General features: G+C 44.9%; 1 protein-coding gene across 1 annotated transcript in view; it reads right to left on the bottom strand.

Annotated features, from left to right (window-relative positions):
• Nucleotides 1-2,440, bottom strand: part of LOC148033051 (1-acyl-sn-glycerol-3-phosphate acyltransferase CHLREDRAFT_174358-like) — a 29,499-nt gene extending 27,059 nt beyond the window's left edge. Inside the window, exons 1-2 of the mRNA XM_087683779.1 lie at nucleotides 2,017-2,440; nucleotides 1,653-1,862 (exon numbers count right to left, since the gene is read on the bottom strand). Coding sequence (XP_087539905.1) covers nucleotides 1,653-1,862; nucleotides 2,017-2,140 — 334 coding nt within the window. The 5' untranslated portion in view covers nucleotides 2,141-2,440. The remainder of the gene's footprint in view (nucleotides 1-1,652; nucleotides 1,863-2,016) is intronic.
• Between the last annotated feature and the right edge of the window lie 22,761 nt (nucleotides 2,441-25,201).

Below are 25,201 nucleotides of genomic sequence, written 5' to 3'. Positions count from 1 at the left end.
TTCGATTATTCTCATTTTGCATTTTTGTGTTAGTATTTGGATTCATTGTATGTCAATCATGATCGTACACTTTGTGTTTTCTTTTGCAACTTAGCGTATCTCCACATGTTAGAAACCATCATCCTTTAGAGAAGCCCCTAGAAGTGCCAAAGATAAGCTCAAAACAAGGTCAAAGCAAAAGGTAAAGAACCTGCATCCAAGAAATCCAAGCAATCTCCACGCTCCAAAATAAAGTCTCAAAAGAATAATGTTAGGCCATGGTGAGAATAATCTCAAGCCAACCACAAGGCAATCATAGAGAATTCAGTGATATGCATGATAATGGAAACGAGAGAGAGAGAGAGAGAGAGAGAGTTGGGGCACTCAAGGTGAACCAACCCAAACAAAACAAGAGTTCAAGAATTAACTCACACTTCAATCACACAAAAGCATTCGAAAAAGGAAAAGCACAAAGAGGAGCTCAATAGTGAAGTGAGTGTAGTGAGAGACCACAACCACTAGCAAGCAAAAACCTCTCTTAAGGTAAGAAAGCAAAAGGAAAGTGTGATAAGTCCAAATCAGCAAAAAGCACAAGTTTTCCTAGCAAACAGGAGTAGTCAGCCCACAAACAAAAGGTTTTGGAGGCACACAATGAGAAAGAAGAAGAAAGAAAGAAAGTTATATTAACTTCTACAAAAGGCCAAATCGGCCTATGAGACCAAAATGTTACATTTGAGAAGTCTCGGAATTTCCCATGTTCCAAAAAGCTATCATCTAATGCTATGACTAACTAAATGAATAAACATGGAACAATATATAGCTAATGAGTACAAAATGATGTCTAAGCCAAATACAATATGGAATTGCTCAGGAATCACGCATCCCAGGATGTCTCTCATAGGTCTATCTAGCATAGAGAGGCTCAAGCGGCGAGGTAGGGTCCCCCAATGGTGGTGTAACTTCAAATGATGCCTCAGTTGTCAGCCAGCATTTATGAGCTGACAGCAGACAGCCAGATTTGGGCATTTTTTACTATAAATAGCCACGGGCTGGCTGGGAGCAGATTCCATTCTTTCTTTCAGCAGGTATATGCACATTCAGATTGCTGCATTCTTCTCCATCTCCAGCAAGGACTGCTGGCTGCATACTCCGGCTCCATCACCGTCTCCATCTCTGTCATTGTTGAGGGTGCTGTCATCATTATTCAGCCTGATCCAGTGCCCTCACTGATGCCCCAGGCTGCACGCAGGGACTGATCAGTCCCTGCATTATATTCAGCACACACACTCTCTCTCTCTCTCTCTCTCTCTCTCTCTCTCTCTCTCTCTCCCCGTGTTAGTGGTTCTCTTCTGTTGCGCACTCTCACAATAACTTCATGCCCAAAAAGTAGGAAAGACAAGCAAGCGATGTTTTGGTTGTGAGCTAGTATGCCTCTTTCAGCTTTCATCCACCCTCTCGTCTCTCGCAGAGTATAGCCTCCCTACCTCTCTCTCAACTATGAAAAAATAATTTACTATGCAAATTCCATAGCCCGGTTGTTCAGTATCTTTATTCTGCGTCAGTGAAAAAGTCATCTCTAGCAACATGATAGTAAAGGGCAGCCAAAGCCAACAGGATAGATAAATATTCTTGTACTTGAGTGCAGAAAGGCCAAAAACAAGAATATCATGTACCTGAGGAAGGGGATGCACTGCTGCTATTCCAGTTTGAGCTGGAGGCTTGCGAGAATGCGCACCTTGCAGTGGCGGGCCGTCTGCGCACACAGTGCGGTGGATGAATGTGCCTTGGTACTAGAACACTTTTCCAACCCAGACAGATGTGCGAACCGCTCCCAGAAGCAATCCAAGATGAGATAGCCATATGAGAATTACCATGATGAAGATCTGGAACAGAAAAAGGAGAGAGAGAGAGAGAGAGAGAGAGAGAGAGAGAGAGAGAGAGAGAGCAGATTAGAGTAGAGATTGGTTTTGTATTATCGACAAACAAAGTAGATAGGAGCTCAACAATTAAAAATGAAGTCAAGGAAGGGAGACTTACTGTAGCTTCTGAGCTGAAAGGAAGCTCGGAACCCTAGCTGGGCAGAGAGAGCTAGAACAGGGGTCTGGTGAGGCCTCGGAGACGGGATGGGCAAGCCGAGGAGGGGCTGGCCGAGTGTGTCCATTGGGGCTGCTCTGCTTCTCTTCTCCTCTCTCTCTTCCAATGCTGCTGCTGATTCAGGGAATTCCACCCCGCATAAAAAGGAAAACAGGGTTGGCCATCCCAAAATGACCTCAAGAATGTTGCATTTGGATTCAAGGCATCTCACCCCCCATAAAAAGGAAGGCAGCGTTGGCGCATTTGGATGATCGGCTGCTGCCACACCACAGACACAGAGAGAGAGAGAGAGAGAGAGAGAGAGAGAGAGAGAGAGAGAGGAGAGCACGAATAGGCTAGACAGATGGACGCCAGGATAAAAGTTGGCGTCCAACTTCAAACGAAACAAACATCAGCTTTCGTTATTTATGTTTTCGTTTCCTGGAAAATACCCTTCATTTTTGTGGAATTATTTTAAAAAGGTCAATAATCACATGCGAATCGTGTGGCCCTGCTCTGAAGATCTTCTTAGGGTGGAGAAGTGACACTCATTGTTCACTCAAAACCAAGGTTTCATGTCGAGTGAGTTGTTCAATTCTAAAAAATAAAATGAATTTTTTATTATTTTTATTCATTTAAAACCTAGAGTCACTATAATATTAAAAAGACCTACAAAATTAAAAGAAAACTTACAAAGCTTCGAGGTTGAAGGTTTTTATAATGGTTTCGAAAAGTGTCTTCCATCCATTACTCTATTTTCTTAAAATTTCGCTCTAACTTTCCTTAATCACCCATTACGATACAATTTTTCTAAATTTTGCCCCTTCCCAATCTTCCCTATAACTCTTGTTCCATTAACTAATGATGACAAAATGATACCTTTTGTGATACTTTGCAATAAGTGAGGCAAAATAGCTTGTGATTCACTAAAACAAATGCCAATATTCTTGAGTTCATTCATGTGAATCTTGGAATATGCAAATCTTTTTTACTACTATATTATTTTAGCTATAGGTTCAGAAAGCCCCAAACTTCCAGAGAGCTTCCCGAACCTACCCCCTTTTCCAAACCTCCATTTTTCAATCAAAACCCCCTCCTCTCCTCTCTTTCTCAAAGTGCAATATCTCATTTTCTCTTCCCCTTTCATTTTTTCGTTAAAGCCTTCCCCCCCTCTCACCTCCGTTTTTTAAATTAAAACCCATTCCCCTCTCTCTCACTTATAATCCCTCTTTCTTTTCCCCATCCCCTTTTTAATTAAGTTCTTTCCCTCTCCCCTTCTCTCTCTCTCATGTGTAGGGCCTAAGCTCTCTCTCTCTCTCTCTCTCAATTAGATTAAACTTTATAATTTCAACTTTTTTAAATTAAACATTTTAAAAGCTTTTTTTAATTTAAAGTTTTTCGAACATAGTTTTTCACACATTTTGAGAAGGAGATAGAATAAAAGAGAAAGAGAGAGAGAGAATAAGAATAAGAATAACAAGAATGATAAAAAGAAGAAGACGGAGAGAGAAGGGGGAGAAAGAGTAAAGAGAATAGTCTTTTTTAATTAAACATTTTTCTTCTCTCCCTCCCCCCTCTCTCTCATGCGTAGGACCTAGGCTCTCTCTCTCTCTCTCTCTCTCTCTCTCTCTCTCTCTCTCTCTCTCTCTAAAGAAGCTCCCAACTAATTGGGACCATCCTACCATAGGATGGACTTGTCGAGGGTCACAACATCTCAATTCCCTCAGTATGCAATTTTAGTTACCTAATTACCTACTACAATTATAGTTGGACACTTAAAATCAGCTTCATTAATTAGTATAGCCCAAGTTTATTCACGTAACTTAGAGCACAACAAAAAACAAGATCAAACAATCATTATCAAATAAATCTTTTATTTTTTTAAAAGTTTTTTATTATAGTTTCTACTTTGTTAGATTAAACTTTATAATGTAAACGTTTTATTTAATTAAAATAAGGAGAGAGAGAGAGAGAAAGAGAAATATACAAAGAGCAAAAAAGAAAGAAGAGGAGAGAGGGGGGGAATGGAGAGAAAGAGAATTATAGAGAGAGAAAATATAAAATTTAAGAGAGAGTGTGAGAAAAAAAGAAAAAAGGAAAAGAGATCAGAGAGGGGGGACAAAGATAGAGAGAAGAAAATGAGAGAGAAAATAAGAAGAAGAGAGAGAATTATAGAGAGAGGAAAGATAAAATTTAAAAGAAAGAGAAAAGAAAAAATTTAAAAGAGAAGAAAAAAAAGGAAAAAAGAGGAGAGAAGGAAATGAGAGGAGAGGGGAGAAAGAATAAGAATAAGAAGAAAAAAGAGGAAGAGAGGAAGAGATATGGGAAAAAAGAGAAAATAGATTTTTTTTTAATTTAAATATGAAGGGGAGCTATAAGCTCTACCCCGAGACCTACAGACCGCTTATTAATTAAGCGTTTCAAGCCCAGCGGCCATGACTACCTCTCACATAGTCGACGCACCATGCCTACCTTACGAGTGTAGTGAGCTTACCTTGATGCTCGATCGAGTACCCTCCTCTCTCTTGCACACCGGTAGCTCCACGATCCTTGTGGCAAGCTCAAGCAACCTCAATCCCTCTCCCATGAGCTCCATCCTCCATAGCCACACGCGAGACAAGGGAAGATATGGAGAAGAGAAGAGAAGAAGATGGAGGAAGGAGATGAAGAGCTTCTTCTCCACGATCCCTCACTCTCACACACTCACTTCCTCACCTCTCACACTCCCTTTCTCAAGCACAAGCAAGAAGGCAAGAAACAAGAGAAGAAAAAGAAGAAGCTTTAGCCACACACAAGAATGAGCTTCTCATTCACTTTTCAACTTTATATACATGCCCTCTCTTCTTTGGGCGGTCATCCCCTTTTTTACATGGCCGGCCATTGGCCTAAGCCCATTTCTCGTTTCCCACCATTCTAATTTATCCCATTCCCAACTAATGCATACAATTTGCACAGGAGCGAGCCTAGTACTCTTTTACAAGGATTTGGGAGCGCTTCCACATTTAATGGTGCGCTTTTTACTCTTTTGCTTTCTCGGGGCGACACTGAGACTTTCTGGGGGTCGTGCCCGAACATTTAAATTTTTCAAGGTCTGGTTACCGATCAAGGCACATTTTCCTTCTTTTATCCTGCACCTTTTTTGCTATTTTCTTTTCTCCATTTTCTCGGTCCTCTGTGCTACGTAAACACAGTAAACATTACCCCCCTCCTAGCCAAGTGCCAGTCCCATGGCACTGCGGTGGGAAGTAGTGGGATAGTTGGGTTTGCTGCTAAGCAGAACTGGTGGGTAGATGACACTGATTCAAAGGCAAGGGTGTGAATGAGAGGTGATGGAGTTTAATGACAATGACCAGGAGAGATTTTGGCGTACTTTAGGCTTCATGAAGATGCTCGTCATTTCTCACACAGTTGTGGCTTCCATTCTGCGACGGCTGATAGGGGTTCCAATTGGCTGGTAAAAAAATATGTAGCCGGTCATCCCTTGAGCATCAGAAACGCTTGATCAATAAGCAATCCCTTAGAAAGATGGTGTTGGAGGGATTTATCCTGGAGAAGCCCCCCCGAACTTTGCCTTGACAAAGATATGCTTTGTCTCCGCATTGAAGATCTGTGTCTTTGATTTGAAGATCTTTGTCTTTTGTTTGAAGATCTTTGTTTGTGATTTCAAGATCTTCAGTGCTGCGTTGAAGATCTTCACCCTTGCATTGAAAATCTTCAGGCTTGCAGAATCAATAAGTGATCCGTAGATCTTGAGGCGTTAGCCATGCATCTTTCGAAGATGAGGTTCCAAGATCTATCCCAATGGTAGATCTATTACTGAGTACTCATTTTGCTTGATTTGGTTGAGTCATGGTAGCCATGAGCAGGCAGATGGTTGGCAACATGAAGCATGTTCGTCCGTCCAATCCAATGCAGAAAAGCTCCTGAAACAGCAGCAATAGTGTCATGTCCGACACATGGAAAAAGTTTTGGTCATTAAAGGATGCCGTGGGTGATCTTCTTTAGCGGAGTAGCTAGTTCTTGAAACACGAACATAACCTGCAGAAAAGTTGTGCACTCCCTAAGGGATGTGTCTACCTCATCGTGTAGTGCATGGTGCCCGTGGCAGTGGAACTGGGAGATGGATCTAACCTTGGGCAAGCCCTTGGTAATGTCCCACACTTGAGGACCCAGTTCGTATGTCGTTGGAGATGCAGTGCAAATCTTAGGGTGACATGTCTGAAAGTTCTGCCCTTGATGTGCCCTAAGTGTAAAGTGGGGAAGGGGCTAGGGAGAACCCTAGATGCAGTTACTGTGGTGCACAACAAGGCGAAGGGAAGTTGCAAGCTCATCATGTGAAGTCTTACCTCTCTTATCTTTGCTTAGTAGTAGATTCATCCCTTGGCTTTGCTATTCTTTACTGTTGTCTCTTCTTTCCAGTTCACCTTTTCTTTTGTTGCCTTGTGGCTTTTTTCTTTCTTTCTTTCTTTCTTTCTTTCTTTTTTTTAATAAAAAGAGGTTATACATAGATGCATGTGATACAAGGGCATGATGGGAGCTTAATCCTCATCATCCGAATGGCGGGCAGGGGATGGTGGAGGGCGAGGGGCTTTGTTAAGACATCTGCAGCTCAGCAAGTAGCCCTTGAGATTGAGGCGGGTCTTGAGAGTGGTGGTGGAAAGGAAAGGGTGGTTGCACTATGTGAATTTATTATCGCTCATATCCTCAAGCAATGCAATACAAAAGGATGGCAAAAGAGTAGCGCGCATCATGAGGCGAGTCATGGTGCTGCTATCTATGGCATTGGGGTCGAAGTAAAGGGGTGGAAGGTGGCATTCTTGAGGTGCATGCTCTTGGTAGATTAGGACCCTAATTAGTCTAAGATAATTACAGGTTGTTATGAAGGCGGGGTCGGGACAGGATGTGAACTCACTAAGGAATCTATCTATGGAACTGTACAAATTAGGGAGGGTAAATACAAGGGCATCTTTATAGGAGGTGCTATTGGTGTTATAGATGGTAGGGAAGTCGAACCTGCCGTGGATGGACGGATTAAAATCCATGCCTACCCTTTGAGGATGCGGCATGAAAGTGGGGTCGTTTCTCTCAGAAGGAAGGGTGTTACAAAACGCCATCCAAGCATCAAGGTTGACATAAAAAATGTGTCTTCTCCAGGTGGGTTGGCAATTGTAGCCCTCCACTGATCTAGGCACCTGGAAGACTTTATCATGTCAAAATTCGCAATCCTCGGTTCCCCAAGCAGTTGGGTTGGCCTCTCGCTCTACTAGCCACTTGTCCTTGAGCCTTGCACCCATAGCGATTACATCATTTATAACTTCAATGGGCATTACTCTATTTAGTTTAGTGGGAAGCTCGAAGCTCAAGTCGAAGGGGTTGCGAGCATATTCTTGTTGTTCCCAGATGATTAGCTCTGCATGGAATCCAGCGGGGAGGTCCTCAGGGCGCGGTGGGAGAGGAGCAGGTTGCCTTGGGACAGGTCTAACGTTCAGCTTCTTCCTTGCCTTCTCCACCATTTCTCTTCTGCGCTTAGACAGGGTTGCTTTCCTCTTAGTGGATGTGTCCGTGGGTTGCACTTCATCTTGTCGTGGAGGAGAGGGTGGTGGGACGTAGTCCTCCTCTTGAGGTCCCAGATCAAACTCTGGTCCACCCCCTTCTACTTGCACTTATTCTTGCACCTTCTCTTATGTGAAACCAAGTTCGTCAATTTCTTGCACCGTTAGCCCTACCTGTGTAAGGTATTTTCTTTGCTCCTCTTGGCTCTGCGGCGGGCCTCCTAGTTGTAGTGGTACGTGCAGGCCTGCTGTTAGGGCTTTGCGTGCAATGGCTAGCTTCTTCTGCAGAGCTGATCATTGGCCTCGTTTTCTTCTGTTTTGGTGGAGTGAAGCAACATGTTGAGGAAAGTGTGCTGCTGGACCATCATCGAGAGCTAGGCAGCCTCTGCTTGATTTTTAGCCAACACTCTATCTCCTTCTGCTTTGGCCAATCGGCATGCCAGGTCTCGTATCCTCCTTTCGTTGTGGTCAACCCATTCTTTCACTCTCTTCTCCATATCTTCTAGGCTCTCCCCCTAATGGAGGGTCATAGCCATGAGTCGTTGCTCTTGGTCTTCGAGCTCGCGGTGTCGGCGAGATTGCTCCTGGTGTTCATTGGCGATCTGCGCACTGAGCTGATACAGCTTCACCTGCATTCTTCGCACATGCTCTTCTCTTAGCTTGTCTAGCTCTGCAATCTCCTGTTTAATCTTCTCAAGCTGGTTTTGTGCCTCCTGGTTGACTGCAGTGAGCAAGTCGTTCTTGCGCCGCAAGTGAGCAGTGGTCTCCCTCTCTCCGTTGAGGCGATCCATTAGGATTTTTCTTCTTTTCTCCCAGGCAGCATCATGTTCCTTTAGGGTTTTTGCTTCTTCTGCATCTCTATTGCTGGCTCCCTCCTTTAGCACATCAATCTCCTTTTGGTACTCTGCTATTTGTTTAGTTTTCTCCAACAAGAGAGTGGCTCTTGATTCTCGCTCTGTTGCCAACTCTTCCATGGCAGTTCTCTTTCCTTCCTTGGCCTTTTCTAGCTACGAGAGCAGCTCTTTAATGTACTCATCGTACTGGCTTGCTAGAGGTGGGGGATGGGACATGGTGGCGGCGGTGGTGGTAGCTTCTGTTTTCTATCTTTTAAGCTCTGGGCTTGGCTCCACATCAGCCGTGGTTGCCCTCTTCACTCCTAACACTGGGGTGGCTACGCCAGCTTCTCTTGCCAACTCCCTTTCCATTGGGAACTGCAGCCATGTGACCATATTGCTCTCATCGACCTTTGGCGAAGTTCCTGGGGCGGGGATGGTTATTACGGAAGCAACAGGGCTGGTTGGCACAAAACTGGTAGGGACAGGTGTGATGGCCTTCTTGCCCTTACCCTCTGCGACCGGCGGGGCAGGATGGGATCTGGCACATTCAGGCTCGTGTCCGGGTTCTCATCCTCCTAGGGCGGGGTCTACTTTCTTTGTCGTTGATGTTGTTCCACAGATAGGCAAATTGCAAGTTCTACATCTTATTGTTCCTTCTTCCTCAAGGCTTCTTCCTCCTCCTCAGCCCTTCTTTTCCTCTCCTCTTCTGCCTTTCTAGACTCCTCTTCCACTCTATGTGCATCCTCTTTTTCTTTCCTTTTCCTCTCTATTTCTTGGGCTCTTGACACTCTTTGCGCTTTTTGCAGTTCTTCTTTCTCTTTCTTCCTCCTTTCTTCTTCCCTTTGCTGTTGGAAGCGCTTAGTGCGCTACTCTCTTTGATGCTGCTGGCGTTGTTCTTCTTGCTTTTCTTCTTCATCACTACTCTCGCCAGTTAATGTTTCCTCGTCAGAGCGAGAGGATTCTCCGTTGTGTGGTGAGGGTGGCGGTCTCTCCTCCTCCTCCTCTACTGCTCCTGCCTCCTTTATTGCTTCTTCAATGAGGGCGGTTAGTACATCTCCATATCCAATGAATGATGCTTTGGAGGCGGCCTTCTTCCTGTCTTTTGCTGCTAGGGATTCACCTCCAGGAGGTTGGCTTCCCAGATCAAGTGCTACGGCAGCCTTCTCGATTGTGTGTCTTACATAATCATTCAAGTCGATCTCTTCTGGTACATTGGCCACGAGGCTTTCGAGCACATGCACATTTATTCTGCCCATATAGGCAGTATATCGATGGCTGGAGAAGAGGGTGTGCATGACTTTAGCACGCATGCGGATTTTGTCATCAAGGATGTCCTGGATATTGACTCTGTCATTGGACCGCACTTGGCCCCTGTCCATTTTTAGCATGGCAAAGACATCCCTTTTTGCCCTTGATTCCAGGCCCAGTGCCTTTTCTACTAGTTCCTTGCTTAAGGGTACCTTGACTTGCCTGGCAGCACCCCCCCTTCCCACAGTCACCGTGGCACTCTTGGAGGCAGAGTCGAAAGTTCATAAGAACTCAACACACCTTGCATGATCCACATTTTGCTCCGCCTTCTCCACATACTTGGTCATATTGCACTTTTCTATAACTTGCTTAGCTGCTTCCTCCGTTTCCACGACCCTGGATAGGTTGTGGACAGTTCGGAAATTTAGCCGTCCGTAAGCTTGAATTTCCAGATTCAGCATATATTTTTGCTTTTCTTCTTCCGTGAAGGGAAGCTTATGAGCGCGATCTTGATGAGCCATCTTGGGTTCCTGCCCAGCAAAAATGCTTTTCATTAATCACAAGTGGAAAAGGAAAACATGGCTAAATGAAGCTAAGCATAAAAAATACGCAAAACATGAATGCAAAGAACTTGAAAATTTTTGCTAACTAATATATATATATATATATATATTTGATCACTGAGTTCAACCTTTCAACAATTATTTATGCATTCTTAGCCTTATTCCTCCCTCTCGGAAAGATGAAAATCCTTCCTAGGATTGAACGAAGTGGTGAGGATGTCAAAGGTGATTGTGATGGGGTGTTCCGGTCAACATCCACTCATAAAATGCAAGGTTGTACTCAAGTTGAGCATGACGATTGAGTTCACAGGGTTGTACAGAAACTTGGGAGATATAGGTCAAGACATCGTGAAAAATATCTCCGGTATTAAGGCGGCTTGCAACGTGCAGTTCTTCTTCCGTAAGGAATTGGTCAATGTAAGGATGGGCTAGGACTTGGTCATCTAAGTGTTGGTTCTGGGTAATGGCCAAAACTCTAAATGAAAGAGGTGCCACATAAGTAGGATCGTACTCAATGGTCTTAATTGCCCTCCTTTGTTCAGCATTTGTCATGATACGACAGCCTTTCTTTTCCCATTGGGTCCACAAAGTGAACCACTGCTGTAAGAACGAGGAAGTTGAGCTTGCAAGTTGCGTGAGCTCATGTAATTCTTGTTCGGGAGCAGAACGAGGAGGCTTACGGTATGAGGTGATTAGTCGCCTGAGAACAGCTTGCTCCTTTGACATTTCTTCATTTGCTATTTGTTCAGTAGCGATCTTGGGGAATTTGACGGTCATAAACTCGTATTCGCATGGTAATGTAGGAACATCAGAAGAAAGTGGTTCATCAAGAAGACCCAGGTCCAACCGCTCATAACTCCTAGCAAATGTGGTGAATGTGTGGTCTAACATCTTAATGTAGGTCACAAGGTCATCTCCCGAAGTTTCAGCAAGGTCTTTAGCCAAGGAAAGGAGAGATCGTACCGCATAGGAAGGCCTAAGACCTACTGGTGGTGATGGTGCAATTGAGCTGGACAGCAGTGACTCCATTGCTGGTGTCACGGGTATGGCTTTGCACTCCGAAGCACTTTGAAGTGCTGTAGGAAGCTCTGGTGGCATGGAAGTTGTGTTGGGTTCTGAGTGCACAGTCACAAAAGTATTCAACTCTTTTGAGTGAGGTAAGCTTGAGGCTTTTAGCGATTGCTTTGGTCGATAAATTAGCTAGGACTTATTAGTCACAGTCGGTAGTGGTTTGCTAACTACGGCCCGGGCGCTATGTTTGCAAGCATCTCTCACTGGAGTGAGGCTGCTTGGAGATGAGCCTTTAGACTTGCCATTCTTAGGCACCCAAATCCAGGGGTTGCCTTCATGGTAGCCTTGTGCTCGCAAGAGATCTTTGGGGATCCATCGCGGCGTGGTTTTGTGCCTACATTGATAGTGTCCAAATTGCCTCTTAGGCCATGATGACTGATTGTTTGGCGTTTAGAAGCACGTTTGGGTGGTCTACCTGGAGGTGGTCTTTGCCGCTTTGGCACCCATATAAGCTTAGACTCCTTGGCCTTGTGAGCACTCTTGGTGGGTTTGGGTCTAAGGTCTAGAGATTGGCGTGAGACCTTAGTGTCCTTCTGTGTAGACTTGAGCGTAAGTGCGATCGTAGTGATTTCTACCAGTTGCTTCACAATGTTGAAAGGGTTAGAACAGCCCTTGCTGAAAGTCGTCACTATGCGCACATTGCCTATAGCAAGATGGATGCGATCTAGATTATAATCCACATTACAATTCGTCTACTTCTTAAAAGTACGACCTAATAGTGACATATTACTGGCCCGTTTTGTGTTAGGCAACATGTGAAAGAAAGCTGATATACGCTCAGACTCGATAGAAATGACCACTTTGCACTTTCCTAAGAGCGTGCAAGCATTGCCCCCAAATGGGGTGAGTTTGGCGTTGGTGGGCTGTAGTTTAGGTTGACCAATGCGTGTCCAATGGTCATGCATCAAGATATTGTAGTCAGCACCTTCATCAATCAAAGCATCAAAAGAATAGGTATTTTCCGCAGTGACAGTGATTCATAAGTAGGCAGGTGCCACTGCTTCTTCATCTCGATCTATTATTTCCATAACAGTAGCCACGCAGACATTGACAGGGGCTTCCAACATAGGTGGCTCATGCAACAGGTGGGAAGGAGGATAGTATTTTTTTATGCGGTTGCTATTGAAAAGGCTGATTCCTTCGCCTTCGAGCATCTCTAATTCAACGTTGCCCGTTCAACTAATTGTACGTACTCGGAAAGGTCCCAGTCCACGGAATTTCATTTTCTGTTTGTGACCCTTCACAGAGTATAGCAGAACGAGATCCCCCTGATCAAAGTCGCGTTGTTTGACATGCTTGTCAAACCACATTTTCCTCCGTGCTTTCTCACAAATCAGTGCATGGGTGGCCAAGAGCCGAGTTTTCGCGATACGTTCTAGCTCTATCAAGCGATATGTCCAAGCGTCTCTTCCCTCCCAGTGCTCCTGCATTGCTATCCTTAAGCTAGGGACAAAAAACTCTAAGGGCAGAATGGCCTCCGTTCCATAAGTCGGCCTAAAGGGCGTCTGGCCTATAGCCGTTTTATAAGCCGTACGATAGGCCCACAAGGCCACCATTAACTTGTTGTCCCAGTCACTCCGAGAGGTAGATACCACTTTTGTGAGTACATTGACTAGGATTTTATTGGTGGATTCTGCTTGTCCATTAGCTTGAGGGTAATAGGGTGAGGATTTTCTGTGAATGATTAGAAAAGTAGAGAGCAGATGCGATATCACCTCAGTAATGAACTGTGTGCCCTGATCACTGACTAATTCTATTGGACATCCAAACCGTGAAATGACCTGCTCCCACAAGAACTTTGCAGTGGTTCTATCGTCACTCTTCCTTGTAGCCCTTGCCTCTGCCCACTTCGTTAGGTAATCAGTTGCCACTATGATATAACGAGCCTGAGAGTACTGTGCCGCGGGACTAATAGGTCCAATGAAGTCGATGCCCCATTTTTCAAAGGGTTATCGGGCTATGACAGGGGTCAACTCCATTTTATCTTTGCGCACAGGCACCTTGGTTCTTTGGCATTCGTCACAGTGCTTCACAAATTTAGCAGCATCATGGAATAAGGTGGGCCACCATAGTCGGGATTGCAGCACCTTTCGAGCTGTTGTATCTCCGCTAAAGTGTCCTCCAGCGATTCAACCATGTGCTTCTTTCAATGCATCATGCATCTTGTGCTCACACACGCATCTCCGCAACAAACCGTCTTGTCCTAACCTATAGAGTTAGCCAGCTATCAAATGGTATGGTTGGATTTTCAAAATAAGTCTCCTCGGCCTGGCCTTCTCAATTGGTCTCTCAAGTAATCCTTTCTCCAGCACCTGAACTACATCATCGGCCCAATATGGCGTCAGATCAGCTTTAAATAATTATCTCTCACTAGACGAGTTAAATATATGAGCATCTGGTAAATTGTCAGGTATGCCTTCTCCCGCGGCTTCTCTTGTGGGTATGTGGGACATATGGTCAGCCATGTAATGCTGCTTTCCTTTGCGTACAACTACAAAGAAGTCAAATTCCAATAGGAGAAGTAACCATCTAGCTATGCGTCCTGTAGCGCAAGGCTTGTTCACAAGATAGAGCAAGGCTTAATGGTCAACAAAGAAGACAAAGGGAGTGGCCAATAGATAATGTCTAAATTTCTTTACAGCAAACACCATGGCCAACCCCTCCCTTTCTGTGGTGGAATAATTCATCTCGGTCTCTATGAGCTGCCTGCTGGCAAAACTCACCGGATAGTCTAAGTTATGTTCACCAGGCTGGCATAGCACGACCCCAATAACAAACTTAGAGGCGTCTATGTGCACATGAAATGTTATGTTCCAGTCTGGGGGCTCGTAAGATTGGTGCAGTGGTAAGAGCCTTCTTCAACTCTTCATATGCGCGTTGGCATTCCTCAGTCCACTCGAACACGATCAACAGCTTGTACAATGGTCTAGCAATCAGTGCATAATTTAGTACAAAGCGGCGATAGTATCCATTATGTCCTAAGAAACACTGAACTCCCTTGTAGTTATTGGGTGGCGAAAGGTCGACAATGACTCTGACTTTTGAAAAGTCCATGGCGATGCCGTTCTTTGACACCACGTGCCCTAGGATACATCCGTGTTTCACCCAAAACTGGCACTTCAAGAGGTTCAACGAGAGGTTGTATAACCGACACCGTTCAAAGATAGCTCTCAAATTCTCTAAGTGTTCGGCCCAACTAGAGTGTACGCATAAGTCGTCTGCAAACACCTCTAGTTCACACCTAAGCATATCTTTGAAGATAGTGCACATTGAGAGTTGGAAAGTCGCAGGCGCATTCATCAGCCCAAAGGGCATGACAATGTAGGCGAATACACCCCATTCCGTGGTGAAGGTAGTCTTGTGCCTGTCATCGAGGTGCACTTGCACTTGATTGTAGCTCGAGAAGCCGTTTAGAAAACTGTAGGCCTCTTTACCTGCTACCCTCTCAAGCATGTGCTCGGTGTATGGTAAAGGGTAGTTATCCCTCTTCGTAGCGGCACTGCATGGGCGTGTTTGGGATTCATGCGGTAAGGTCGTTGCTTTGTTGGCACTGCATCAGGGACCATTGGGATATTATGAGTCACAACCCTAGGGTCGACCCCTTTAAGTTCTTCCAATGTCCAGGCAAATACATCAATATACTCTTGCAAGACTACAACAAGTTTGGGCTCCTCATCCTCGGTCAAATCGTCTGTCATGAATACAAGTCTTCGCTTTCGCCCTCCCCAGCCAAGTTGACTTCCCTAACTTTGGCGGGTCCTTTGATCGATTCACTAGTTTGGCCCTGCCTCTTCACACCTAGCAGAATCACTACTCTGTCATCCTTTTTAAATTTTGTAAACCGTTTGGGTAGATCCTGCGGTTTCTTTTGTCTCTTTGCTTCTGAGTCCTTCACTCGCGTCCTGGCCTCCTCCTTTAATCTCCTGCGCCTTAGGTGGACTGGCAAGTCCCCTTTTGTACGTTTGATCACTCTCAATGCTGACGTCCAACTCTGAGTTAAACTCGCATCCCTCGCTCGAGGAAGTAGTTTCCCTAGGGGGTTGTAGTTTAGTAGGTGCATCCATCTTGAGCACTGGGATCACCCATGGACATGCTACTCCGGCTTGCTTGTAAACCACGGCTCCTATGTGTTCTAGCCAGGATCTATCGCACTCCATCCGTATGACTTCTTTTTCACTCCAATTTGTCTTTTCCTTTCTAGGTATCGAGTCTGCCTCGATTTGTTCTATCATTCTCCCTTCTGTGTCATACTCTACTGTATCTATCTCTTCCTCACTTTCATCTCCTGTAGAGCGGCAGTCCTCATATTCTTCGTCTCGTCAAAGTCTTGCTCTTCAGACCGTTCATCATCGCCTAAGCTTTCCTCTTCAGTCTCCTTGTCGTCAGTAACTAAAGCCCAATTGTATAACAAATTCAGATCGTGGACTTTGGTCCATTTCCATTCTGGCTTAGTCAACAGATCACGTAGAGGCTTTAGGTTGGCAGCCAAGTTGCCCTTCAGTGTGTCTGTTAGATACTCTACAATTTCCTGAAGCTCTAGCTTATTGCTGGGGATATGGAACGAGACAGGTTTCCTTCGGTTGAGTGAGCTTCCTGCCATCATGCAGAGTGGCACAGTTGGCTCCTCTATTGGCATGATGGTGGCTTTAGCAGCCTGCCGAGGCACTCCCTAGTTCAGTTGTCTTCGGGGTTGAGGTCTCTGCCTCTACATCCGTGACTTTCTTTCCTGTCACTAATGTCATGGCTTCCTCGATTTTAAGGGTTATCTTTGCGTCTGTTCTCTTTTTCTTTCTCCTTCGGCTTTTCTTTCCTATTGAGGCAGCGTCAAGGTTACTTGGTCCAGGCAAGGAGATACATGCCTGCCTTGTTTGAGCTCGCGACATAACCTGTAGTGGGATTGGTGTGTCCTCACTATCAAAGGTTTCCACTCCAAACAGCCCCAGAGGTACTGACGGTACGTTGGCAGAGCTAGATGATGATTTCCGCCTAGAACAATCAGGAAACATGTGAGTGATCCCACATTCTGTGCATCAGAGATCCGCTTTGTCCCTATTAGCCTGTTCCTTCTCTGGGCAACGTGATGAAATGTGGCTTGGATGGCGCAGGTCCAGTATGTGATCGGATCTTGGCTTGGCCCTCCAAAGCCTCTGCCTCTTCCTCTACCTAATGCCATCACCGGCACCGACCGATAGTTCATCAGGATTGGGTTGCCCTCCTCGTCATAGGATATGTACAGGTTGACATATGTCTCCTCTTCACTAGGCTCTTCCACATAGTGAACTGGAGCATCGCTCGGTGGGTGGGTTACAAAAGGCCCTGGTGGTCTTGGTATACCTGTCGGTTCATCTTCAGCCTAGGTACGGTAGGTCTTGAGTCATTTGGTGTAGGGAGTGCCAATTGGGCTCCCCTCCCAAAGAAATTGGGCGGTCTATTACCTAAGTACGTAGGATTGTACTGTTGTGCGTATGGGAATCTCCTCGACATCTTGCAATGCAATGCATCATGCCCGAATCTACCACAATTTGAGCATGGCCTAGATCTAGGGTCTTGGCATTCAGCTGGGAGGTGATTGCTGCCATAGTATATACACTGCACATGCGATCGCGCAGGCTTCCTCATCAGTTCCTGCAGTCGTGCAATCTCCATTCTCATCTCCGCTATCTCCTGGCCTTGGTCCATACTCTTTTTCTTTTCCTGCACACTAGCGGTTGCTTTTTCTCCCAAAATAGTTAATCTCTCTAGATCCCTCTGATTTGCACTTTCTCGACTGGTAGTCCTCATGCTTCGTTCCCTAAGCTGATCATCTACAAGTATTGCCTCTTTGAAAACTCTAGCTAGCACGTCTCGTTGCAAGGTAGAGTTACTGGCCAAAGCCTTGTAGAGCTCCTCACTCCAAATTCCGTTCATGAATACTGTAGACACTGCCCTCTTAGCAGGTCGTTCATTGGCAGGGATCCTTTTGAAGAGGCTACGCACATGAGTGACGTAGTCCTTGACGTCTTCCTTCTCCCTTTGGTTGATATTTATCAACCGGACGATGAGGTTGTCAGAATACCCTACCTCTGAGAATCTCTTGATGAAGAGGCCCTTAAGGTGAACAAAGTTTGTATGTTCTGCATCATCGAGGCTAGAATACCAGATTCTGCCCTTATCACCTAAGCACAAGCCAAAAGCTTGAGAGCGTTGCGCAAGGTCAGTAAGATCATTTGCTTCGCATACTTGCTCGAACTGCTCCATGAAGCTATATGGGTCACTGCTAGGCTCATACTTCACTAGCTGTTTTGCTACGATAGAGATTCTAACCTGCCCTTTAGCCCCTTGCGTGACTCCCAATCCCGAGAGTAGTGCGGTGGCTAGGGCTATAGCACTCTGCTCAATGGACGTATTGTCCATGAGTCACTTGGCTACAAGTTCGCTCAATGTCATGTCAGCCTCTGCTGCCCATTCCCTCTCTTCATTTGGTTCAAATTTGGCTGCCCCAGCTAGGTCTAGCACCCTTCTAGCCTCATATATATCTACGTCTTGCTGTAGCTTTCTAGCCCTTTGCTCGTGGTTGTAGGCAATTATGCCTTCTAGTGCTCTCCTGATTCCTCTTCTCTCTTCTTCGAGGCTTGCTACCACTTCTTCTACAGGTCTGCCCTAGATCACGGTCCTACTAAGTAAATCGTAGTCATGGACTAGTTCATGTACTGAGATTGGGAATTCTCCTAGGCCTAGCCGGGTCCTCTCCTCGGTCGCCTCTTGATCTTGACATTGTTTTTGCCTCCAATTCCACAAGACCGTTGATCAGTTCGAGTAGTTCTGGCAGTGCCCGATCCTCTATGTTGTCGTCTTCTGGATCCTCACGTCCACTTAACGTCCTCCTGGGTCCTAACCCTGTTTGTCTGCTAAGTCTTGGGGTTCACTCCTATTGGTGGGTTCCTTGAATGATTATGTTCGAGTGTTTTGGACCAACATAGGATAATTAGATCTACTGATACTCAAATCCAACACTTTGCAAGCCAACCATATTCATTATTAGGTTTAAAGGACATGTGGTGATAATGATAGGAATTGAGAATGTCCCCATCTAATTATTTATTTTGCCCAATCGAGAGGATGTAAAGAAGAAAGTGCTACTTGGAAGGCCCTTTAAGGTAGTGACAATGTGTTAGGTTGACCAATAGGATGACATAATTGACCTTCCTATGGCCAAAGTAATTATTAACTTTAGCACTATAGGTGGCAAAAAGCAAGAAATAGAGCCAAGTGCCAAAAATCTCTCCTAGTCTAAATAATTTGATAGCAAAATGACAAATGATTTGATGATTTTGCTCTAGAAGTGCAACAAAAGAATTAGAAACTCATTAGTCAAGTCACATCACCACCCCAAGTAAAGTTCAAGCCTGATCAAATGCATAGACATAGGAATCCCAAGAAAGCCAAATCTCACCACAAAGAGGAATAAGAAAATTTAGTTAAAAGAGGCACAAGAAGCACAAAAGAAACCCTTAGGGATGGAGAAACAAACAACATTGGGTGCCTAAGTAACTATACTACATGGCCACAGATATTATGAAAGAAAAACCAATCCATTTGGTTGCCTAGACCAAGCTCCAGCAACACAATAACAACCACTCTGTCATCATGTATTCTAATGCAAGGAAAACATGTCTTGTCACCTTTGACCCACCAACAATCCTCTAAGATTGTGGTAGCAAGATCAACAAGACACATAGATCAAATTTGTCAAAGATACCTTCAAGTTAGTGATGAGAAGTGAGAAGAAACAATCTCCAATCATGGAAAAAACAAATAGATAGCCTCTTACAACTAGTGACAAGGATGAGAAACCAATATTCAAGAAGGCTGAGCCAACAAAATCATGATGGCCAAAATCAACAATTAGAAAGAAAAGGAGATAGTCTTACTCTCAAAGTCCACATTGACAATTGTAGTGTCCATAAGCAAATAACTACCCAAGCAAAAACCACAACATCAAAAAATTCCCATCGTTTCTTATTTTGCATCTTTGGATTCCAAAGTTAGCATCAATTCAACTTCGAAACAATAATAGTAATAACACTTGGCTACTACTAGTTCTTCCATGAAGAATCAACATGCTCAAATTCTTCCAATTAGCTTATGAAACCCTCATGAAACCTAAACAATAGAATGCCCCAACTACTTCCACTACTTATAATGGAGGATGAAGCCAAAGGAAAAGGGACAATGACAAGTCCAAACTATCAATAAGAAAATTGCAAGTACCAATGAACATCTACAACAAGTACAATCCAACCAAACCTCAACCTCCTTGTGGATCAAAACCAAAATATGAAAAGAGATCCATCTTGGAAATGGCTAAAGAACACACCAAGAAATTAGGTTAAGACAATGACTCAATGTTTTTAGCAATTAGATAGCATGATTGGCATTGCCATGATTTAATGGACATAGGTCCTCGGAAGCCCTTGCTTGTTGATTGGCATTGCCATGATTTAATGGACATAGGTCCTAGGAAGCCCTTGCTTGTTTGGTGTTAGACCTAAATCCTTGACTCACTTGCACCTTTATTTCCCTACAACTCCATTTATCCACCCTAGTGCTAAGGATGAACTTGCAAATAGTAAGATGGAAAGACATTTCATAATGAGAAGGTTTCTCATGTATCAACTTTCATCTCAAAAAGTGATTAGGGTACAATAGTGACTTGCCCTTGGTTAAAGTCATATATTTGCCTCCAACTTTATATATCCATAAAATCTTCGTTATGATTCCATTTTTCTCATCATCAACAGATTTTCATATTCCTCGACCATGGACATTACCCTTGTCGCACAGTGACAATCTTCAATAATAAGCAATGAGAGAAACTAGCATCTATCCATGTATTAGCGCATGTAAGCATGTGCACTCATATATTAATTGTACTCCACGCAATATAAAAATTGGTCCTCACATGTTGGATAAATCTAGGGATTTTTGTCTTGCCTTGTCTTAACCCCATCTCCCAATCCAACAACAATGTCCTATGCACAAGAAGACGAGCATTCCCATTATGAAACTATTGCACATGAGGTTTTAATTGTACGTAATAAAGCTCACACTCTTGCTCTCTATCTCTAATTTCGAAACCAAGTTCTTCATCCTTTCACACCCATCAATTGTACATGAGGTTTTAATTGTAGGTAACAAAGCTGTTAACCCCAACACGAAGAAAGCAAAAGGAAATAAAAAAGACGCAGGGCAAAGGTGAAAAAAAGGTAGCTCGACTAAAGAAAGAAGAGGAGAAAAGGCCAAAAGCGCAAGGGCAACCTTAAAAGTCCAAGGAAAATGCAAAAGGGGAAAGGTGCATTTTAAAATACAAAGGCACACCCTAAAATCTTGTAAAAGAGTGCCAGGCAGTGGAAAAGCCAAAAAGCCAAAATAAAAGACAAAGACAAAGGCAAAGGCCAAGGCGAGAGAAATGGAAGGCAAAGGCGCATCAGGAAAAGTGCAAGATAAAACTTGTGTAAAAGAGCATAAGCGCACCGCGGGTTAATTCAAGGAGTGCCGGGCTCTCACCCGTGCAAATTGTAAATGTAGATGGGCGGTGGAAAGGAAGCTAGAAAAATAGAAGGACAATGGGAAAAAGGGCCTAGGCTGCGGCCGGCCATGTAAAAAAGAGGAAAAGGGGATGACCGCCCAAAAGGGATTTAGGGTTTTGTATATAAAGTTGAAAAGTGAATGAGAAGCTCATTCTTGTGTGTGGCCAAAAGTAGCTCTCCTCTTCTTCTTCTTCTTCTTCTTCTTCTTCTTGCTTGCTTGAGCTTGTGCTTGAGAGAGGGAGTGTGAGAGTGTGAGGGAGTGAGTGTATGAGGGTGAGGGACCGAGGAGGAGAAGCTCTCCATCTTCTCCTCTCTTCTTCTCTTCTCTTCTCTTCTCTTCTCTTCTCTTGCTCGTAGCAATGGAGCTTGGAGCGTGGAGCTTGAGGATGGAGCTTGCTTTAAGCTTGCACTTGGATCGTGGAGCTACTGGAGTGCGCGGGAGAGGAGGTAACTCAAACGGCATGGAGGTAAGCTCACTACAACTGTAGATATGGATGGCGCATCGGCTATGTGAGAGGTAGCCATTAGTGCTCGGCTTGGAATGCTTGAAGCAATAAGCGGTCCATGGGTCTTGGCAGTTGAGCGAAAGTTTCCACATTTTGGTTCCGTCGCCGGGACCAACGGATTCAAGCCTTGAGCGCTTCGAATTGAGCATCAAAGTAAGGGTTTCCCCGAACCGGTGCTTGAGATAGGTAGGAAGTGAGGGGGTTGAAGATGGTATTTGATCTCCTTGGCAAGTAGGTTTTTTATTTTCTTTGAGGTTTATGTTGTGAGATGGAGTAGTCTAGGTATTTACTTTGTGATTTGGATGCATTAGAGTAGAAGAAAACAAAGAAAAACAAAGAAAATTAGCATTAGGATTTCTGTTGTCAAAACAGGGAAAGAGGGTTTGATTTGCTTGCCGATTTGTACTTTCGAGGTTATTTGCTATTCCAGGGGCATAGAATCCTTCATTCATGTCTATTCTTGCATTCTAAAAGTTTGTGTGACCCCTCAAGACCAAAATCATAAAAAATGAAGCATTATTCGTCAAATCTGCCAAAATTGCACCTGCTCGGCATGTTCGAGTGACGGCGATTCTGGGCCGAGTCCCAGAATCGGTCCTCGGCCCACTACCACTCGGACCACCTGACTCGGCCCTCGGACCGCTCAGCCATTTGGCCCTCGGACCGCTTAACCATTTGGCCCTCGGCCTAGCCGACTCAGCCCAAAAACTCATTCGGCCCGTCCGAGCAACCCACTCGGCCCGTCCGAGTGACCCACTCAGCCCGGCCGACTCGGCCCTCGAACATCCAAACTCGAACTGGCCGAATTTGACATTTGGACCAATTACATTCGGCCTCTTCTACTTGGACCTTGGACGGTCCGAATCGGGCATTCGGCCCCTGCAATTCGGACCTGTTGGGCCGAATTTAGATTTTCTCAATTTTTAACATGAAGACAGTGAAATTGACCGAAAGACCATATAGAGCTGAACCCATATCATAGATCAATCACTGGGCTAAAACTTAGATCAAGTAGTTCAAAATTTGGCTGTAAATGGTATTTCAAATCACGCATGGCATTTACCGTAACGGCCCTGCGGGCTGGGGGGGGAGTGCCCCCCCGGACCCCCGCAGAGAGGGCTTTGCCCCCTCAACACCTCCCCCGAGTAGTTTGGAGAGAAAACGCATGCTGTGACAGGTCCTCCAAGTTGGACCCTAGTGTAGCAATGGCTCTACACAAGCATGGATTCTCACTTGCAAAAGAGCAACCAAAAGCCCGTACCCGAATAGAGGCAAACAAAGATCCTAGAACCTCAATGGGCCCATCTAGCCAACAAGGGCAAAAAGGCCACACTGCAGAAACACATATGTGTTCCATTCAGACTGTGTCTAGTCAAAGCGGAAAGCAACAACATCAAGCTACAATAGTGAGAATGACTAGATATGACAGTCCTAACGATAGATGTACCTTGAGCAGCGCTGCACAAACGACCCAAGACATCAGTGGAGAATCCACATCTGGTCGTGCAGTTGGGGACTCAAGGGCATCTGTTAGAAGGCTTAAATTTAGAAGCCAAGACCCAAAAGAGGAAGACATAGTACCACCTGCTTATCTTAGGGTCAAACTCACCGCGAAAAGAGAGCATACTATCGATGCTCTGATTGATGAAGGAGCAGATTTTAACATCTTGACCTATGAATCATGGACCCTATTAGGCCAACCAGAGCTCACACCGACTAGTGCAACTCTTAACCCTTATGGGGGACACCCACAAGCACTCATAGGGAAGTGCAAAGTCCTTGCGACAATTGAAACTGAAAGTTCGCCTATCCTATTTCATGTTCCTCCAAATAGTGCTAGCTGTGGGAAAGAAACCCTCCTGGGAAGACCCTTCAAAAGGGCGACCAAGTGTGAGGCCGACTATGTAGCACAAAGGATACACCTGACACTATCGGGTGTGAGGATAGTCACAACCTTTAGCAAGGGTGACCTCATCAAACCTCGAGGGAAAGGCAAGCAAGGTGCTGACATAACAGCCAAGCTTGCTGACGAGAGCAAGGACTTATTGGAAGAGTTAATATAAGCACAGGTCGAACAATGAGAGCCAGTGAGTGAGGCCATGTGTGAAACAAGAAGGTCAAGAGACAATGCCAAGGACGGGCTTTGGACTTACAAATATCGTAGAAGACCCCAAAAGAAGCCCAAGCCTTATAGACGCGATGGATATCCAAAGCATTGCTACATGCTCAAGGGTATTATGCAGGTAATCGATGGATTTGAGTACCAAAATCCCCTGCTAAACCATCTCTATTAGCTAAAGGAAAGATCGCATCAAAAGCAACGAAGCACAGGAGGAAATCTAAGAGAAACTCTAGGTCTCGAGGCAAGAAACCAGACATGACTGTTCAAAAGAAAGAGCCTTAGCCTAGCATGCTAAATAGACAGATGTCATATGTAGCCATTGAGCATGCACAAAAATCATTAGTGCCCAAAGAGCCTTTGATTTCCCAAGGGGAGAACAAGCATCATAGGCACAACATTGCTCATGGAAAAGCTACTCACTCAACAAAGCAAATGGCACAATCGTCTAATAGCCTCGAGCAAATCATTCGGCCAGTGCCAAGTCCACCTAAGAGTCCTAGATCTCCTACATCCTCCTTTGCCAAACGGACACAGGAAGCACAACAGTAGTAGGGCGGCTGCTCAATCCCAATCTCCATCTCCATCTAAGCTTCCAAATGTCCAAGAGGTGGGACATGACACCATCTGTAGCTCTTAGCCCAAGGATATGCCTATGCAACCTAAGGTGACTAGATCAACTCATGCTCGATCTACACAGGTGAATGTTCAAATGGAAACAAAAGACACGACCACTTCCGATTGCCTTAGGGACTTGACACCGCAATCCACCAAGAGTAGCCATCCCACTAGATTAGCCGCTACTACTTCTAATCAGGGATCACAATAGTCACAGCCCTTGGTCGTGACAATGCTCCTTGCGGAACGTGTCCTTAGCAGTTCACTTGGGGAGGAGGTGTCGCAACTAGTGTCCTTGACAACTCCAGCACTTTCAAAGCACCTAAAGCCTAGGCTTGACGAGAAATCTCTCAAAGATGTGGCCAAGGAGATGGTGCATTTGACCAACCAACCTAGCAAGGCTGTCCAACAGGTCGGAGCTACGTCCCATGAGGACACACCAGAGAAGGGGAAAGTTGAGGCCCAACCAAGCACATCAACGGTTGACCTAGTTCAGGGTCTTGAGTCATTAAGTTATGCACCTTCACTGACCAAGAAAAAAAGGAGAAAACAACGAAAACAACAGCAGCTACAAGTGGTTGTGGACCCCAAGAGCATTAAGACCAAGAGCGCTGGAGAGCTAGGGAATAAAGCATCGAGTCCATCCACCAATGAACCCATCGATGTCTCTCCTAATAGTGGTGAAACCTCAGACACATCTGTGTGCTCTGAAAAAACAAAGCAGCCGTTGCCATCAACAGTTGCTTGCAACACTCAATCCACCAACAACAGAACTCGCACTGACCAATTAAGAGTGGATACAATGCTGTCACAATAGGGTGACAAATTTATACCAATCACACCCGAGGAGAACCATGATAAAATGGCAGCAAAACCTCAGGAAAAACGCGCAATCCCCGAGAGCATGAGCAATCCTAGTGTTGACCAATCTTGCTCATCTAGGCCTAAGCCCCCAACTATGCTAAAGCCTAAGGAAACCCTTAGAACTTTTCATGAGATAGCAACCGAGCAAGCCCTCGTTGAACATAGAAGTGTCGCAAAATGCTTAACTGAGTTGGATGCTAAGC

Source organism: Lygodium microphyllum, chromosome 8, assembly GCF_053477565.2.
Source record: "Lygodium microphyllum isolate KBCC chromosome 8, Lygodium_microphyllum_v1.1.10, whole genome shotgun sequence".
In the NCBI taxonomy this organism is placed as follows: Eukaryota; Viridiplantae; Streptophyta; class Polypodiopsida; order Schizaeales; family Lygodiaceae; genus Lygodium; species Lygodium microphyllum.
Note: the sequence above shows the minus strand (reverse complement) of the source record. Positions and strands in the feature narration are given on the sequence as shown.